Here is a 20,060-nt window from a genome sequence, read left to right on the forward strand (position 1 = left end):
GTGATGCCAGCATCCCATATAGGCACCGCTCGGAGTCCTGGCTGTTCCACATCTGAGCCAGCTCCCTGTTAATGTGCCTGGGAAAGCAGTGGAAGATGGCCCAACTACTTGGGCCCCTGCACCCATGTGGGAGACCTGGAAGAAACTCTTGACTTCTAGCTTCAGCCTGGACCAGTCCCAGCCACTGTGGCCATTTGGAGAGTGAACCAGTGGATGGAAGATCTCTGTCTCTTCCTCTTTCTATATAACTCTGATTTTCAAATAAATAAGTCTTAAATAATAAAGCTGTCTTGAAGGCAGGTATTTGTTTGGCACAGCAGCTATGTTGCCACTTGGGATGCCCACATCTTATATTAGGGTACTTGGGTTTGAATCCTGGCCCTGCTTGATTCCAGCTTCCAGTTAATATGCACCCTGGAGGGAAATAGAACGCTTATGTGCTTGGGTCACTACCACCCACATGGAAGACTCAGATTGAATTCCAGGTTTCTGACTTGGGGTACATCCATTCCTGGTCACCATGGGTATTTCGATAGTGAACCAGCAGATGGGAGCGCTCACTCTATTCTCTACCTTTCAAAAAAAAAAAAAAAAAAAAAAACTGAAGATGACGACTTGGGTCAAGTATTTATATACGTGGTTAAGATGCCAGCATCCCCTATCAGAATACCTGCATCTGACTCCCAGTGCCTGACTCCAGCTTCCTGCTACTGTAGACCCTGAGAGGCAGCAACAATGGCTCAAGTAATTGGGTTCCTGCCACCCACACAGGAGACCTATATTATAATACCGGTTCCTAGGTCCAGTCACCAGCCCATTGCATGCATTTGGGGACTTAATCAACAGATGGGAGTTCTACCCCCCCCCCCCCTTTTTTTTTTACAGGCAGAGTGGACAGTGAGAGAGAGAGAGAAAGGTCTTCCTTTTGCCGTTGGTTCACCCTCCAATGGCTGCCACGGCTGGCACGCTGCAGCCAGCGCACTGCGCTGATCCGATGGCAGGAGCCAGGAGCCAGGTGCTTCTCCTGGTCTCCCATGGGGTGCAGGGCCCAAGCACTTGGGTCATCCTCCACTGCACTCCCTGGCCACAGCAGAGAGCTAGCCTGGAAGAGGGGCAACCGGGACAGAATCCGGTGCCCCGACCGGAACTAGAACCTGGTGTGCCGGTGCCGCTAGGCGGAGGATTAGCCTATTGAGCCGCGGTGCTGGCTCATTCTGCCTTTCAAGTAAATAAAATTTTTAAAGAACGTAAGTTTCTGGGCCAGCGCTGTGGTACAGCGGGTTAATGCCCTGGCCTGAAGTACCAGCATCACATATGGGTGCCAGTTTGAGGCCTGGCTGCTCTGCTTCCGATCCAGCTCTCTGCTATGACCTGGGAAAGCAGTAGAAGATGGCCCAACTCCTTGGGCCCCTGCACTGGTGTGGGAGACCTGGAAGAAACACCTGGCTCCTGGCTTTGGATCGGTGCAGCTCTGGCCGTTGTGGCCATTTGGGGAGTGAACCATCGGATGGAAGACCTCTCTCTCTCTCTGCCTCTCCTCTTTGTGTAATTCTTTCAAATAAATAAATAAATCTTTAAAAAAAGGTAAATGTCTTAAAATAGAAAGTCTTCAAATTTTCTGTGAAAGTTTTCATAATAAAATAAACACTTTTAACGTAAGTTGTTATAAAATCTAGAAATAGTTCAAAATAAAATGTAAAAAAGTTGGTTTTGGGAAGGAACAAGGCATGTTATTTATTCACATATTTGAATAAATCAATTTTATTTTAATCACCTTGAAGTAAAATATATACAATTTCTGAATAGTCAAAATAAAAAGGATACAGGCAAGTGCTTCAATTGCACCCTCTTGTTTGATATTGTCATCAATTGCTCCCAGCCATGGAAGAACCTTTTCCAAAAAAATATTCATTGTTTCCATTGTGGCTATTTTACTCATGACACCAACACAACGAGCAGCCATGTGTCTTACTGCGGTGCTGGGGTACTGAAGGCACATATAAAGACGAGGCAAATGCTGTACCAACTAAAGAAGAATAGTTAAAGGCAATCAGAACATTCATTACAGAAACCACTCTTTAAAACATAACTATGATAGCCCATATTCTGACAAGTCCTCAATATCCCAAGTGGCTCTAAATCCAAAAATATATCCAAATATCTGAAACATTACTATTGGAACACTCTTCATAGAAAATCTACTTAAATCCAAACTAAGCATTCTAACTTTCAAAAAGAAAAGATGCAGAACTTCTCCCTTTCTCAATATTCTTTCTTACCCATCCACAACTTCCTACTATCTTTATACTTATCCTGAAAACGGGTTTTATTGTGCTCTGTTTCTTCAACCTACATTACTAGGATGGTCTGAGTTAACAGCTTTCCTTCCTTTTTACACCTGGCTCTTGTGCTCATAGCCCTTTCCCCCATGCTCCATATTCTGAGATTCTAGATTGGGTAGTCTACCAAGCCCACAAGAGTTGTGTTGACAGTACAAGAGTCTAGTTATACCATAGAAAGAAAAATGTCATTACTAAGGATGATATCAAAGTTACATTTTTTCAAACTTTCACATTTTTTAATAAAACCATTTGTTTTACTTGAAGAAATACTACATTTTCATTAGTTACCAAGGGATGAAGTTCAGAATCCATTGAAGCTGCTGCTGTTTCAAAAACCTGTAGAGAATTCACCAATTCTTGAGCAGGGCCATCTCCCCTTTCCAGAAGAGACTTTCCATCTGTTAAAATGTATTAAGTCTTAATATCAATTTACATAAAATTTTTCAAAATTTAGAGCCTACAAAAGTTTTTAGCACCTCTCCAGCTAGTACAGGAAAGAAAACTTTGATTTTCAACATTAAAATTAAATTCCATGGGGCCAACATTGCGGCTTAGCAGGTAAAGCCACTGCCTGCAGTGCCAGTATCCCTTTCATGTGCCAGGTGAAGTCCCAGCTGCTCCAGTTCTCATCCAGCTGCCTACTAATGCGCCAAGAAAGCAGTGGAAGATGGCCCAAATCCTTGGGCCCCTGCACCCATGTGAGAGATCCAGAAGCAACTTTTGGCTCCTGGCTTCAGCTTGGCTCAGCTCCAGCCTTGGGGGGTGAACCAGCAGATGGAAGATCAGTCTCTCTGTCGCTCCCTCTCTGTAACTTGCCTTTCAAATAAAATCAAGAAAACTTAAAAAAAAAATTAAATGCCATGACCTTAATATAAGTGCTGGAGTATTACTCAATACCAAAAATAGTTTAACATAGTGATACTTTTCAAGCATTTTTTAAAATATGTAATAGAAAAAAAAGCAAAAAGTATGCAGAATGACATGGAAATAAGTTAAAAATAATCAATCTTAACACTTTAAATTACCTGCTGGTCTGAGATAAAGAGGTATAGGCACTTTTATTTTAAAATGATATAATGAATTTATATAATGATATAATGAATTTATCATTAAAATTTGCTAAGAACCAAACTTAGAAAAAGATGCACATACCAAAATTATTTATGTCAATTGTATTCCTCAATGGGCCAATCATAGCATCCCAAAGATGTGGCAACATCATTGCCATTTCACCACCAAAATGCTTCACTATAGTTGTCAAGGCAAATTCAGCTCCTCTCCGTTGTACCAGGTAAGGCTTCTGAGCCTAAAATTAAATGCCAGTTGAAAACAGAATTCTCTGCATAATAAATTCATAATTTTATAAAGAGGGGTTGGCACTGTTGCTCAGTGTATTAAGCCTCAGCTTACAAAGCTGGCATCCCATGTAAGACTGCCAGTTAAGAGCCCCACCTACCCTGCTTCCCTTCCAGTTCCCTGCTAATGTGCCTGGAAGGCAGTGGAGAATGGCCCACGTACGTAAGACCCTGCCACCTGTGTGAGAGACCAGGATGCAGTTACTGGCTCCTGGCTTCAGTCCAACCCAGATGTGACTGCTGTGGCTCTATAGGAAGTAAACCAGCAGTGCTGTCACTCTACCTCCCAAATAAATATTTTTATGGTTTTTGAAATTTTAAGATTTATTTATTCATCTGAAAGTCAGAATTACAGAGAGAGGGAGTGATAGAGAACCTTCATCTGCTGATTCTCAAATGGTTGCAACGGCTAGTCCTGGGGCCAGACCGAAGCCAGGATCCAGGAGCTTCTTCCTGGTCTCCTACGTGAGTGGCAGGGGCCCAAGTACTTGAGCCATCCTACACTGCTTTCCCAGGTGCAATAACAGGGAGCTGAATCGGAAGTGGAGCAGCCAGGACGTGAACTGGTGCCTATATGGGATGCTGGCATCCCAAGTGGTGGTTTTAACTACTACCCCGCAATGCCAGCCCCACATGCCAGCCCCCAAATAAATATTTTTAAATCAATAAATAAAATTTTATCAGCAGAATGTAAAAGTCACCATCTTGGAATTTTTAGTGTTCCTATTAACCAATTAAGCAATTACCAGACATATTTATGGCAACTAAAAACATCCTTCCATACTTAAATTTATATGGTCCTAAATTTCTGTGTTGAAGGTGAAATACTCTTGGGGGTTTTGGGTTAAGAAATATTTTCTAGGCCGGCGCCGCGGCTCACTAGGCTAATCCTCCGCCTAGCGGCGCCGGCACACCGGGTTCTAGTCCCGGTCGGGGCGCCGGATTCTGTCCCGGTTGCCCCTCTTCCAGGCCAACTCTCTGCTGTGGCCAGGGAGTGCAGTGGAGGATGGCCCAGGTGCTTGGGCCCTGCACCCCATGGGAGACCAGGAAAAGCACCTGGCTCCTGGCTCCTGCCATCGGATCAGCGCGGTGCGCTGGCCGCAGCGCGCCAGCCGCGGCGGCCATTGGAGGGTGAACCAACGGCAAAGGAAGACCTTTCTCTCTGTCTCTCTCTCTCACTGTCCACTCTGCCTGTCAAAAAATAAAATAAAATAAAATTAAAAAAAAAAAATATTTTCTAGAGACAGTGCTAAGTGACATGTCTTTTTTCTTCTCCCTATTCCACAGAAACTTATCAGAAAACAGAGAGATAAAATGCTTTCCTTATTTATATTTAGGGAATAGCTTAATAGTATTCACACAAGATCAGTAACTTTTTATCTATTTTTTAGATTTATTTTTATTTATTTGATAGTGTTACGGGGCGGGGGGAGAAAGAGAGAGAAACAGAGAGAGAGGGAGGGAGAGAAAGAGAAAGAAAGGTCTTCCATCTGCTGGTTCAGTCTCCAAATGGCCACAACGGCTAGAGCTGAGCCGATCCGAATTCAGGAGTCAGGAGCTTCTTCCAGGTCTCCCACGTGGGTGCAGGGGCCCAAGGACTTGAGCCATCTTCCATTGCGTTCCCAGGCCATAGCAGAGAGCTGGATTGGAAGAGGAACAGCTAGGACTAGAACCAGTGCCCATATGGGATGCTGGCGCTTTAGGCCAAGGCTTTAACCTGCTGCACCACAGTGCCAGGCTCCCTCAGTAACTTCTTATTCAGTAGCCATTACAGTCCACCAAACTGCTCCCCTACCCCACCCAAAATCATATATTTTAGGGGCATTGGTGTTCCAGGTTAAGTTGCAGATTGGGATGCTTCATCCCCTATCAGAGTTCCCGGTTCCTAGTCCTGGCTGCTGTGTGCTTTCAGTCCAATCTGGATGGAGTTCCTGGCTCCTGGCTTTAGTACTGCCCTGTCCCAATTGCTGTGGGTATTTGGAGAGCAAACCAACTGATGGGAAGATTTCTTTTTCTCTCTCTCTCAACTTTCAAATAAATAAATCTTAAAAAAAAAAAAAAACAAAAAAACTAGAACTTTCGTTCTATTGTTACTAATATGACTAAGCTTTTAAAATCAAACCACTAACCCTTTTTATTATGGGTTATTATTTGAATTTAGAGAAGTCTATACTGTAGAACACAGAGACCAGTGGAATGGAATGGAAAGAATATACCATCAGAAATATGAAGCATGATTATCTTGAAGTCCCTTTAGAAAGCAGAGAGAAAGGATTTAAGAGAGGGAAAACTGGCTGTTCACAGAAGAAAGTAAGTTTAGATCTGTAAGTCACAGTACATATTTAATAAATTCAAGGTTGATTAAAAATCAGGTGGGTGACAGTTTGAGGTTTGTAAACTTACTCTCTAAATATCAACAAGAATTCCTGACATTGATAGGACTGAGAAAAGGTAGCTTTCACTATTATTTAGTATCTTCTCTAAAGACAGTAAAAATTACAAAAAATGTGAGCAATTTGTAGAAGCGTGCTTTCTTTTTTTATTATGTTGCCAGAGTACTCCAAAAAGTCATTAAACACAGTCCTCTCACTTAAAATGTGAGAAAACAGTTCTGGATGTTGCTATGACAACCTAAGTTCTCAATCTATAAGCCACATATCTGTTTATAAATTATTCAGGGGCTGGCACTGTGGCGCAGTAGGCTAAGCCTCCGCCTGTGGCGCTAGCATCCCCTATGGGCATGGGTTCGTGTCCTGGCTGCTCCTCTTCCCATCCAGTTCTCTGCTTCTGGCCTGGGAAAGCAGAAGAAGATGGCCCAAGTGGAGGGCCTCTCTCTCTGTCTCACCTTCTCTCTATAACTCTACTTCTCAAATAAACAACAACAACAAACTTTCAAAAACATTTTTGAAGTATTCAAAGAAAACTGCTTACCTCATCAAGTTCAATAAAGATGCTTCCACTACTCCCTGCAGGAAAATCTGCTATTTGAGCTTTTACCGCTTTGGGGGTAGGACCTCGTCTACTTGTGATAGCAAAGGCAGCTTTCTGATGCCTATAGAGTGTAATTATACCTCTGTGCTTGGTAACAGTATGGTGCATCCCATCTTTTTCTGAGTTGGATCCTAACAAGGACAAAAGTTAAACTTTTAATCGTAGGTGACCAAATGTTTTCCACTCAAAAATGGATAAAAACATATTTTAAAACTGTCTTTAAAGGCCTCAATTTTCTTCAGACAATGAGATGGTAATAAAAATATTTGCACAGCATCTATGCCTAACACAATCAATGTTGCAGAATCAGGCAAACAAGAAATACCACATACAAGGATTGTGCCATCAATTAAAAGTATATACATTTATGGCTGGCGCCACGGCTAATCCTCCAGGTTCTAGTCCTGGTTGGGGTGCCGGTTCTGTCCCAGTTGCTCCTCTTCCAGTCTAGCTCTCTGCTGTGGCCCGGGAAAGGCAGTGGAGGATGGCCCAAGTGCTTGGGCCCTGCACCCCCATGGGAGACCAGGAGGAAGCACCTGGCTCCTGGCGGCCATTTGGGGGGTGAACCAATGGAAGGAAGACCTTTCTCTCTGTCTCTAACTCTGCCTGTCCATAAAAACAAAAACAAAAAACTATATACATTTAAAAAGAAAAAAACTGTGTTAGGCCTAATAAGTATCATTAAAACCAATTCCACAGTCACCATGAAGTCAGACAATGACTATTAGAAAATACTGCTGCCTTACACAACAATAAAGGGGAAGAGGGAGATGAAATCTTACAGATTTCAGTCATCTTTATCAGATAGGTCTTCTGTGAAGGGCTTGTTTGAATTTAAGAGGGTTGTGATTTATCAGCAGTATACATAAATTCATGTAACAAGTAATGTTGTTACAACCAAAATATTTTTCCGAGAATGTGAAAAGGGTCTAACATAAACTAGATTTGTACTTAAATTATATCGATCAGTAAATGAAAACAAATCAAAGAATTTAATTCTTTCTTTACCCCAAATAAATGTTTATTGATACAAACCTTTAAAATTTTCCTGGCCACTTTGTGTAGGCACTGGACATGTGACACAAGGTGTTAGATACGGATCCACACAAAGTGAACTACAGAGGTTTTTAATAATTTTTGAATTAGGACAAGGTGTCCTTGTTGTGCACTGCTGAAGTAGTTTAGCTATGCACTGAGCTGCATAGTTTTGTACTAGTGTATTCTCTTCTTTTCTAATTGTCTCCATTAATGGTTTTATGATGGGATTTAACTTTTCTGGAAGCTGCTGCAAGCTCACAACAGCACATGCGGCAAAAGTATGCACTCTCAACTGCAACACTTGCCATTCCTGGTTGGTCTCTGTAACTGTCATTTGGACTTGCTGTCGTTTACTATCTAACTGCTGAAACACTTGAGGATTTAAATCAAAAGATGATGTGGCTTCATTAAAAACAGTAGTGACCTAACAGGAAAAAAAGAAATTAAAAATTAGTTATGTCAACCCCAATAGACTCTAAACTCCCAAAGGGCAGACAGTAAACCTTTAGTTTCAATTCCAAGTTCCACAATAGATAGTACTGGTTCAGTACTCAATAAATTAAACATCTAACATATCCCAACTAAACTGTTTTAATCTGAATTTAACATTTGCATTAGCATTATAAATATTTTAGCATTATATATACATATATTTTTTAACAAATGCACAGTTACTAGAGAAGAAAAAGAACTACTCATCCTTTAAATGTATCTAATTAGACTGAGGGAAAAATCACCCTTAATACATAGAATACTTCAATGAAATGAAATGAAAAAGCTATAAGCAATAAACTAATAATTCAAAATTCACTACTTTCTACTTTACAAACCTAATTGAAGGACTATTCAGTCTTTAATACCTTGAGACACAATTCAAATGTCACAAAATTTACCCATTTGAAGTACACAATTTAGCTGTTTTTAGTGTATTCAAAGACTTATGAATCAATTTTAAAATATTTTCATCAACCCAAAAAGAAAACTTAGGGCTGGCATCATGATATAGTTGGTTAAGCTGCTGCTTGCAGTGTCAGCATCCCATATTGGAGCACTGGTTCGAGTTAAAGCAGCTCTACTTCCAGAACAGCTCCCACCTAACGCAGAGCCCAAGTGCTGGGTCTATTGCCACTCCAAGAGACTCAGACTGAGTTCTGGGTGCTTGGCTTCAGTTTCAGTCAGCCCCTAGCAGTTGCAGGCATTTGGGGAGTGAACCAGCAGATGGAAGACCACCTCTTAACTCTTTTAAATGAAATGAAAATAAATTTTTTTTTAAAGTCCATTATCTTAAAATAAAAAGATTTAAGATAATGTAACATATAACAAAGGTTACAAGCAAGTTGCTGTGGCATTACAGAGGGCTGCTTCACTCACCATAACAGAAGAGATTAATGAAGACTGAACAGAAGAGGTTAATACATTTAATTTGTTTTTAAGAATGGGTAAACCAGAGGTTATAAGGACATTTTGGCAAACAGATGAAGTGAGGTAGGGAGTGGAAAGCAGGATGTTGTCCAAGGAACTGAAAAGTGTATCTTGGTCTAAGCACGAGATGAAGATGGAGGAACTCTGGATGAATGAAAAGGATTGGGCACAGGGAATCCCTGGCAAAGGAAACTGGATTTCAGGCAAAGAAAGAAGTGTGATGTACTTCTGCAAAAAGAAAATTAAAAAGGCTTGGCTGGAAGAAGACTGAGAAATAATGAAGAAAAAAAGAAGTGAAGTTTAGAGAAGGTAATGAGGGAAAAACTAAAAGCAAGGAAATGGAAACTCTAACTTTTCCAAATAAATAAATCAATCTTAAAAAGAAGAAGAAAAAGTAAATCAGGACCTGCACATAAAGTACTAAGGACTTGGATTAGGCTGTGACAACAGAAACAGAAGGATAAACACATGAAATTTTCTGAAAGAAAATGCTGACATGATTTGTAACTGTGGATAACAGAGGATATTTCTGTTACAATAAAAATCCCAGGTTTGTATAAGTTTGAAGACATAGTAAGATACTGTGGGTAGTCATTGCCAGCAATTCCAGCGTGCCATATGGGTGCCAGTTCCTGTCCCAGCTGCTCCACTTCCAATCTAGCTCCCTACTATTTGCCTAAAAAAAAGCAGAAGATGGCCCAAAGAATACAGCAATTCTTTCCAGTTATGTGAAATTCTAGAATAAGCAAAAGTAATTTATGGGGGAGAGGATATGGAATCAGAATAATGGGGTGGCACTGTATATCACCGCTTGAGATGTCAGCATCCCATATGGGCACCAGTTCACGTCCTGGCTGCTCCCCTTCCGATCCAGCTCCCTACTAATGAACCTGGGAAAGCAGCAGAAGATGGCCCAACTGTTTGGGTCCCTGCATCCATGTGGGAGACCCAGAAGAAGCTTCAGGCTCCTAGCTTTGGCCTGGCCCAACCCCGGCTGTTGCAGCAGTTTGGGGAGTAAATCAGTGAATGCAAGATCTCTCTCTCTCTACCTCTCACTCTGAACCATCTGGTTTACTCCCCAGATGGATGCAACAACCAGAGCTGAGCCAATCCAAAGCCAGGAGCTTCGTCCTGGTCTCTCACGCGGGTGCAGGGGCCCAACGACTTGGGGGCCATCTACTGCTTTCCAAGGCCATAATAGAGAGCTGGATTGGAAATGGAGCAGTCGGGACTTCAACCAGTGCCCACATAGGATGCTAGCACTGTAGGCAGCGGCTTTTACCTGCTTTACCACAGTGTCAGCCCCAACTCTCACTTTCAAATAAATAAATAAATAAATAAATATTTTTAAAGACTAATCCAAATATCAAAATGTTATTGCTTTTTCTATAGTTTATCAAAATTTTAGTTAAAAAAAAAACACCTTTTCCCCATTCCTTATCCTTATTTCAAAAATAGGTAACAAAGAAAAAAAACCCTTCCAAAAGTTAGGGAAAAAAGGCTACCAGACTCAACAAATTAGTGTGTTTAAAGGTAAACAGGTCATGACAAAATTTCTAATCTTTATTTCACACTCTATCTAAAATTAAGAAAGCGACTTTGTTACTCACCAGGTCATTAGCTTGATCTATTGTTAAAACATTGTTGCTTACTCTATTACCAACTTCAATATGTACATCAGCTAATGATGATATAAGCTGTTTACATTCATTCTGCATTCGTGTGAATGGAACAGCAATTTCATCATAATATAAATGTTCTGAAAGGATATCAAGTAAACGTGGTTGCACAGCTAGGGTAACAGCTTTACACTCCTAAAACATAATAGACAACAAATATTCAGGGCAAATAAATAAATAAATACAACTTTATACATACAAAATCTGAAAGTTCCAAATTCCTACTGATTTTGAATCTATGTTATATTCTATCCCAGAACAATAGTTAGTTGCACAGAGAAAAGATACTAACATCCAACCTACATTTTAATATGAATGACTACACAACATGCATTGGGACTATAATTCCATTAAATTTTCTGTCTAATTGCTCTTACCTTTACTCTGAATTTATTGAAAATTTATGTATATATATATGTATGGATCTATCTGTAGTACAGATTTAAATGTATATTACTATAAAATTTATCAGAAGAATATCTAGCATGCACTAAATATAAATGTTACTTAAAAGTTCATCATTAGACTTAACAGTTTAGCCCACAGTTTCACATGCCATACTTTAGAAATGGATATATAATTTAAAAACTACTTACCTGCCCCCAAATTTAACTAACCCTTCCCACTCTCTCTGGTTGTTGCCTGCCCCAACCAGAGGGGGAATGGCCTCAGTGGTGAGCCAAGAGGGGTTCTGTGGGATCTGGGTGATCAGCCTGGGCTTCACAGAGTAAATCCAGAGAAGCTCTGTGAGGGTCCAGAAACCGAACTGTCAACACTTGCTGCTGAGTCTGAGAGGCACAAAAACACAGCATCACTGCCTCTCCAGCACACCGAGTCCTGCCTAAAAACTGATGAGCCTTGCTTCTTTCCAGAGGCAAAGCAGGGGTCTCAGTTGCAACAGAGCACAGCTCAATTACTTTTAGACACAGTTTTGACAAACTGCTAAGAGGCAGTAACAAGCAACTCTCACAGCAAGTGCAGACAGTTAAATTTCCAGAATACCAGTCAACAAAAAAACAAAGCCAGCAGGAAGTTTCTTTGATTTACAGAAACAAGTCTTAAACAAAACTCCATTTAAATATGGAAACTTCATTCTTCCTGTGACCAAAATTTTTTATTCTGCCCTTGCTACTACCCATAAAAACAGATGTCTAAAATTCAAAGCCTCTTATTCTTTGTTTTCAGTGATATCTGATAAATTTAGAGAAGAATGAATGACCAATATTTTCTGGACTGCTTCCATACATATACATGTTTTAATAGGGACACTTCTTAACAGACCGTAAGGTCAAGAGCAAATATTAAGTATGCGCATTGCTAGTACTGACAGGGACAAGAATGGAGAGTTCTAAGTAAAAAAAAATCTAGAGTTAAATGGGAAAAAAATAATGTTCAATATAATCTGGAATAATTTTCTGTAACTGTTAAATTTTTACACAGAAAAACTATTCTTCTGTTGTAAAATATAATGTAAATAATTTTAACAGCTAATGGAAATTGTTTTACTTCATTCGTCCTTACTGTATTTGTGATAAGTATCGTACCTTCTGTAGAGCAGCCCATTCACAGATTACCAAAGCAACACTAATCCTCTGTAATGCAGATTTGGAATTCAAATGAAACAGGAGTAATTGGCCAAGGGATTCAGCTGGTTTGACTTCTTGGGTTACCATATTTACACCTGGATCACAAATACAGCAACAAAGTGCTCCTAATAACCTACAAGATAAAGAAATTACTATAGAAATTACCTGAAGTAATCTTTCCCCTACTAAACACCTAACTTTTCCCATAGAAGATATAACTCCTATCTTATCTTCATAAAAACATAAAAAATTCTATTTTTAGAACTCAAAAAAATTCACTTACTCCCTTTCATTTTTCCCTAGGCTGCAAGGAAAGATTGACAGAAACATGAGAAGAATCTTTCGGTTAAATGACCTTTGAAGGCCAAACCTTTCAATTGATTGTTCAGAGGGGTTCTGTGGATTCTTGGTGTATACTCACTTGGCTGCCATCATTCTGGCCCGCATAACCACAAAATCCCTGGTGGCTGGGTCTTCCATAATGGTGTCTGCACCGGCAATATACTCCTGAAGTGCTTCTTTACTTTGGCTTTGGCCCTGGCGTACCTTACCTCCTGTTTTTTCCTAGAATGAAAGAAGAAAAAACAAGATAAATCATTAAAATTTAATGGACAACAACAAACACATTGTTATAGTCCCAGTATAATACCATTCTTTTCACAAAACTTTAATGGATAAAAATTATCACTCATTTTGTTGGGGTCCTAATAACAATTTCTCTTTACTTATGAATCACATTAATAATCAAGCTGTATTGATTTCTTATATGGTTACTGTACTAATGATTCTGAGCTGAATATACAAATACATCATGTAGCTCTACACATACCTTGGCTCTGGCTTTTACTTCTAGTAACATATTTAGATCAATTGGTAAGTGAGAAGGCTGCATCATTAAGCAAAGCCAAGCACCCATCCATGGACAAGCAGCTGCCACCACATACTGAACCGAAGCCTTGCTCAACAGTTCCATCCAAACCTACAGTGAAAGGTGAATATGAAAATAAATTCTTCTAATGAGTGCTCAAAAATCTAATACTTACCTATTTTTAAGGTTACTGAATTGAAAAAAATAGGAAATATCACAATGTTTCATTCTGAATTTAATACAGGTTTATTTTTACAATACTTTTTTTTTTGATAGGTTTGCAGACTAAAAAATCTAACACAAATTTTTTTTGAAAAAAGGAATATAGGGGTTAGGGTTGTGATGTAATGGGTAAAGCCACTGCCTGCAATACCAGCATCCTATATGGGTGCCAGTTTGTGCTGCTCCATTTCTGATTCAGCTCCCTATTAATGCACCTGAAAAAGCAGCAGAAGACAGCCTAAGTGCTTGGGTCTCTGCTCTCACTCGGGAGACCCAGAAGCTCCTGGCTCCTAGGTTCAGCCTAGCCCAGCCATGGCTGCTATAGCCATTTGGGGAGTGAACTAGCAGACAGAAGATCTCCCTCTCTAATTCTGCTTCTAAATAAATAAATAAAGTCTTCAAAAAGAAAAAAAAAAAAAAAAAGGAATATAAGGAATCTTCAATGTCTTCTACAGATTTTTAAATAAAATATGCCCATAACAGCTGTCAAAAATCTCATTAAGTCACTGAGATCCTTTGATAACACTTGATAATACTTATACAATCCTACATTCAACACATATGGCTTGAACCAGCACTCATATGGGATGTCAGCATTGCAGGCAGTGGCTTAACCAGCTCTACCACAAAGCTGGTCCTTCAACACCCACTTTAAGACATAATAGCTCCTGGGGGTCAGTTCAAGTCCTAGCAGCTCTACTTCCGATCCAGCTCTCCGCTATGGCCTGGGAAAGCAGCAGAAGATGACCCAAGTCCTTGGGCCCATGCACCCATGTGCAAGACCCAGAAGCTCCAGGCACTTGGCTTTAGATTGGCGCAGCTCCAGCCACTGCGGCCAACTGGGGAGTGAACGAGCGGATGGAAGACCCCCCCCCCCCCCCCCCCGTGTAACTCTTTCAAATAAATAAGTAAATCTAAAAAAAAAAAAAAAAAAAGTAATAGTTCCTGATAAACACACTCTGCTAAATTTAGAGGTGGTGATACCCTAAAATAAATTTAAAACAGTGTAAGCCTTGAATCTTGATCACATACAATAAAGTATCTTTTTTGATGCCTAACATTTCACAGGCTAGGACCAATATTTCACAGGCTAGGACCAATATATAGAAATAACATCATTGTTAATCCAAGGTTGCTAACATGAGTAACAAAAATTCAAGACTAGCTACAGATTCTAAGGATAAAAAGTGCCATTTCCCTTATAAATGCTATTAAATGTATCAAGTCCTATCAATATTCCAACATAACTTTTATGACAAATCTTGCTAAAAGGAAAATCCACAAATCTGAAACTCTGATAATGAGATTGTACAATATCAACAGATCCCAAAAGATACTTTGCAGGATCTATAAGCCTACTGAGAAACAGCAAATGAGGGCTAAAGAACAGCAGTGTTTTTTTCTTTACTTTATTGAGGGTATCAGAAAATGCTTAAAACATGTTTAGGAGGTCATATAGTAAGAGGAGAAAAAACGGTCAACCAGAACTTAACTCCCATGTCACCTTGCAAATTAGGATGCCAGATTTTTCAAATCTCTATTTTCTAAAATCCTAACAGAACAGCAATTATGAGAAAAATTTTTAAAAATTTACAAAGTAAATTTAAAAACACAGTAGAGATATTCATCGTGTACCTTGTGAATGAGGTCCAGAATTTCCTGACTGCTTTCTAAAACACAGAATTGAAAAATGTGTCGGAGCATATCAGGCAGGATAGGTATAAGCCAAGACGATGAGTTCTGAAAACAAAAACAGAATTAAAGCTATAACATTTTATTCTTGGATGTCAGCTTACCAGATATACAAGTAAAATAATAGGAATATTACCGTGAAAAAGACTGCATGGCTTTATCAAAAATGTTCTACTGGTGATAAATTTTGATGAGATTTTGAGACACCAAATATCCTATTTTTCGAAGAGGTTGGAGAAATTACTAAAGCTCACAGAAATCAAGCAACCAAAGAATGCTTACTAAATACCTACTATGTCCAGAATATGGGATCCTATATACTGTGGGGAGCAACCCGGACTGGACTGAGTTACTGGAATTAAGACTTATTCTATGCATCTGCTCTCCCACAATATGGCACTGGGAGAGAAGAAAACAGCTTCTGCACAGCTGCCTCCAGTTCAACCAATAAACTGTAGGACTTGCTCCTGATTGGAGGAGAGCAGCGTACTCGGCGTGTGGGCAGCTGAGTTAGGATTGGCGGAGGAGGACTATAAAGGAGGAGAGAGACGGCATGCACCAGGAACATCTAAGGGGAACATCTAAGGGGAACGCCTGTGCAGCCCCCGAGAGAGCCGGCTGGCGGTGTGCCGCTCCCCTGCGGAAGTGGGGAATGTGGCCAGGGGGAACCGCCCTTCCACGGAGGTGGAAGGGATAGTAGCCAACCCGGGAAGAACCAGCAGCAAACCCGGGGAGGGCCGAGCAGACGAAAGAACAACGCAGGGTCCTGTGTCGTTCCTCCATGAAGAGGGGGAGCGACAATATACTGTCTACTGCTGTTCAAATATTTACAAGCACACTAAGACCAACTATCAGAAAAACTTTACTAATTAGTTCATAGTATCACCCATGCCCCACAATGACTCTTTAAAAAAAATATTTATTTATTTGAAAGACAGAGTTAGAGAGAGAGAGAGAGAGAGAGAGAGAGAGAGAGAGGTCTTACATCCGCTGGTTCACTCCCCAGATGGCTGCAATGGCCCGAGCTGTGCCGATCCGAAGCCAGGAACCAGGTGCTTCCTCCTGGTCTCCCATGTGGGTGCAGGGGCCCAAGCATCTGGGCCATCCTCCACTGCCTTCCCAGGCCACAGCAGAAAGCTGGACTGGAAGAAGAGCAACTGGGACTAGAACCCGGTGCCCATATGGGATGCCAGCACTGCAGGTGGAGGATTAACCTAGTGTGCCCTGGAACCGGCCCCACAAAATGACTTTTTTTTTTTTGACAGGCAGAGTGGACAGTGAGAGAGAGAGAGAAAGGTCTTCCTTTTGCCGTTGGTTTACCCTCCAATGGCCACCGTGGCCGGCACGCTGCAGCCGGCGCACTGTGCTGATCCGAAGGCGGGAGCCAGGTGCTTCTCCTGGTCTCCCATGCAGGTGCAGGGCCGAAGGACTTGGGCCATCCTCCACTGCACTCCCGGGCCACAGCAGAGAGCTGGACTGGAAGAGGGGCAACCGGGAAAGAATCCGGCACCCCGACCGGGACTAGAATGCAGTGTGCTGGCGCCGCAGGCGGAGGATTAGCCTAGTGAGCTGTGGCGCCGGCCCAAAATGACTCTTTTAAAGCAAAAAATACAATGTCTGGGAGAGACTAAAGAGAAATTTGAAAATTTTAATTGAAATTCCAAAAATTCACAAGTTCCAAGGATAATGCATATTTAAATTATAAAGCTACCTATAACTTTCTAGATAACAGAAAACTAATAACAAAAATAGAACTGGGATGGGGGGGCGCTGTGGTATAACGGGTAAAGCTGCTGCCTGCAGTGCCAGCATCCCATGAGGGTGCCAGTTCGAGTCCTGGCTGTTCCACTTCTGATCCAGCTCTCTGCTATGGCCTGGGAAAGCAGAAGATGGCCCAACTCCTTGGGCCCCTGCACCTGCATGGGAGACCTGGAGGAAGCTCTTGGCTCTGGATTGGCCCAACTCCAGCCACTGTGGCCATTTGAGGGGATGAACCAGCAGATGGAAGATGTTTCTCTCTCCACCTCACCCTTTCTGTAACTCAGCCTTTCAAATAAATAAATCAATCTTAAAAAAAAAAGAGGACCAGGGCGCAAGTTCTCAAGGCAGTTTGGAAGAAGTTTAAAACAATCTACAAAAATCACCAGCAGGGGACCACACTAACTTGTTCTGCTTCAATGCTTCAATTCCACTTTTTATGAAAAAGAAAAAGGAAACTCAGAAAAAGTTCTCTGTTTTCTCACCAGAGATAATTAGGAATAATCTTAATCTGTAAGAAGAAAACTGTAATAGCAAAAAGCAAATGATTTAACATCACTCTTCTACATAATCCAGATAGTTGCTCACAGACCCCAAAGCCACATCAAGAGAGGAAGATCTTCTCCCCTATATTTATAACAAATAAATGTGATATAAACTATAGAAATCTTCAATTACAAACTGTTACTTCAGTAAATTCTACTTTATAATTACTACAACAACCAGGAGGAGGAAAGAATACAGAGTACAGAGCACATGTATTTTAGGGAATTGAAACTATTTTGTATGACACTGTAATTATGGAAACCTGACACTATATATTTATCAAAGTCCTAGGCACTACAACATCAAAAATGAGCCCTAATCTAAATCACTGTCTTTGCCTGATGATATGCCAGTGTATATTCTTTGATTTTTTATGATTCTGGTGGAAGATGGTGACAATGGGGGAGGATTTGTATAGGGTAGGGATGTGGTACATGGCAACACTATACTTTTCCTTCTATTTTGATGTGAACTTAAAACTGCTCTAAAAAATTTAAGTTTAGGCAGATAAGCATAGAAAAAATGGTTCATATTATGTTACCAGGAAAATGAAACTCAGACAACAATGAGATACCACTATACACCTGTAAGAATGGTCAAAACCAGAACATTAACAACATCAAATGCTGGCCAGGATATATAGTAACAGGAACGCTCATTCATTATTTGTGGAAATGCAAAATGGTACTTCAATTTGAAAGACAGTTTACAAGTTTCTTACAAAACTACACATACATTTATAATACAATCCAACAACTGTGCACTTCAATATTTAGCTAAAGGAGATGAAACCGTGTAGCCACACAAAACCTACACATAGATGTTTACAGCAGCTTTATTCATAACTGCCAAAACTTGGAAGCAACCAAGATATTCTTCAAAAGGCAAATGGACAAATAAATTAGAGGAGTGTTGATAATAGAGGCAGCTATTGGGAACAGATCTGTTCCTTCTGCTCAATTTTACTGTGAACTCAAACTGCACTAAGAAATAAAGTCCATTTTAAAAACAAATTACGTTTACAAAGAGAAAATAGACTTAAAAAAACAAACCCAACTGTGGTGACCACCCTATGAATTAGCACTAGGGGGCTAGCACTGTGACCTAACAGGTTAAGCTGCTGCCTACAGCGCTGGCATCCCACATCACTGGGAACCAGTTCAAGTCCCAGCTGCTCCACTTCCGATCCAGCTCCAGTGGAGAGAGGCCAAAATGTTCGGGCCCCAGCACCCACATGGGAGTCTGGATGAGACTCCTGGTTCCTAGCTCCTGGCTCTGACCTGGCCAAACCTAGGCTGTTGCAGCCATTTTGGGGAGTAAACCAGTGGATAGAAGAGTGAGTCAGTCTGTCTGTCTGTCTGTCTCTCTGTAATTCTGCCTTTCAAATAAATAAACCTTTAAAAAAATTAGCACTAGAAAAACTGAGACTCTTCAGTGGCATAGTATATAGTCTGCTCAGTAGAAAATAAATAATAGGGCTGGGAAAACATCTATCTGTGAGTCAAATTTGGCCCACTTGAGTAACTAGGCAAGCTTAATAGGTAATAGTGCATTTTTGATATAGCTGCAAAAAAGCAACATGGCTTTTGTTCACTACTGGTATTACTGTTTAAAATGTTTTATTTACTTTCATCCACTTGAAAGGCAGAGAGACTGATCTTTAGTCTACTGGTTTACTCCTCAAGTGCCTGCAACAGCTGGATCAGGCTGAAGCCAGGAGCCTGGAACTCTTCTAGGGTTTCCTACATGGGTGGCATGAGTCAAAGCACTTGAGCCATCATCTGCTGTCTTTCGGGATGCATTAACAGAAGACTAAAGATCAGAAGTGGAGTAGCCGGGATATGAGCCAGGCACTGCAATATGGAATGTGGGCATCCCAAGTGGCAAATTAACCTGCTGTGCACAATGTCTGCCCCATAATGGTATTATTTTAACAGCTCACCAGGGATGATTTATTTCACATAAAGGCCCTGGGAGGGTGGCACATCTGGAGAGGACACAGAAGGTCTAAGCATCACCTCCCATACCTTGCTCTGCACATTATTTCCATTTGGCTACCTAAATTGCATCCTTCACACTAAACTAGTAACTGCAAGTGATTTTCTGAGTGCTGTGAGTCATCCTTGCAAATTATTAAACCTAAAGAGGGAGTCATGGGAACTCCCAATTTAGTCGGTCAGAAATGAGAGAGGCTCAAAACTTGCAATTGCTGTCTGAAGTGGGGGGCAATCTACTATGGGACTGGGCTTTTTTTCTTTTTAAGACAGATGGATTTGGGCTGGCGCCACAGCTCAATAGGCTAATCCTCCGCCTAGTGGTGCAGGCACACCGGGTTCTAGTCCTGGTCAGGGCGCCGGATTCTGTCCCGGTTGCCCCTCTTCCAGGTCAGCTCTCTGCTGTGGCCTGGGAGTGCAGTAGAGGATGGCCCAAGCCCTTCGGCCCTGCACCTGCATGGGAGACCAGGAGAAGCACCTGGCTCCCGCCTTCGGATCAGCACAGTGCGCCGGCTGCAGCGTGTCGGCCACGGCGGCCATTGGAGGGTGAACCAACGGCAAAGGAAG

General features: G+C 41.1%; 2 protein-coding genes across 8 annotated transcripts in view; one reads left to right on the plus strand and one right to left on the minus strand.

Annotated features, from left to right (window-relative positions):
- The window catches only part of CPEB3 (cytoplasmic polyadenylation element binding protein 3), a 276,322-nt gene extending 261,884 nt beyond the window's left edge, over positions 1–14,438 (plus strand). For all 3 annotated transcript variants that reach the window (XM_051823389.2, XM_070057623.1, XM_070057624.1), the window contains one exon: positions 12,717–14,438. In XM_051823389.2, the coding sequence (XP_051679349.2) occupies positions 12,717–12,734 (18 nt within the window). In that variant the 3' untranslated portion in view covers positions 12,735–14,438. The remainder of the gene's footprint in view (positions 1–12,716) is intronic.
- Positions 1–20,060, minus strand: part of BTAF1 (B-TFIID TATA-box binding protein associated factor 1) — a 98,802-nt gene that overhangs the window by 28,354 nt on the left and 50,388 nt on the right. For all 5 annotated transcript variants that reach the window (XM_051823360.2, XM_070057621.1, XM_051823362.2 and 2 more), the window contains 10 exons: positions 15,139–15,243; positions 13,243–13,392; positions 12,835–12,977; positions 12,372–12,546; positions 10,759–10,962; positions 7,724–8,150; positions 6,629–6,819; positions 3,495–3,648; positions 2,631–2,740; positions 1,825–2,026 (listed from right to left, as the gene is read on the minus strand). In XM_051823360.2, the coding sequence (XP_051679320.2) occupies positions 1,825–2,026; positions 2,631–2,740; positions 3,495–3,648; positions 6,629–6,819; positions 7,724–8,150; positions 10,759–10,962; positions 12,372–12,546; positions 12,835–12,977; positions 13,243–13,392; positions 15,139–15,243 (1,861 nt within the window). The remainder of the gene's footprint in view (positions 1–1,824; positions 2,027–2,630; positions 2,741–3,494; positions 3,649–6,628; positions 6,820–7,723; positions 8,151–10,758; positions 10,963–12,371; positions 12,547–12,834; positions 12,978–13,242; positions 13,393–15,138; positions 15,244–20,060) is intronic.

This window comes from Oryctolagus cuniculus, chromosome 15 (assembly GCF_964237555.1).
Source record: "Oryctolagus cuniculus chromosome 15, mOryCun1.1, whole genome shotgun sequence".
Classification (NCBI taxonomy): domain Eukaryota; kingdom Metazoa; phylum Chordata; class Mammalia; order Lagomorpha; family Leporidae; genus Oryctolagus; species Oryctolagus cuniculus.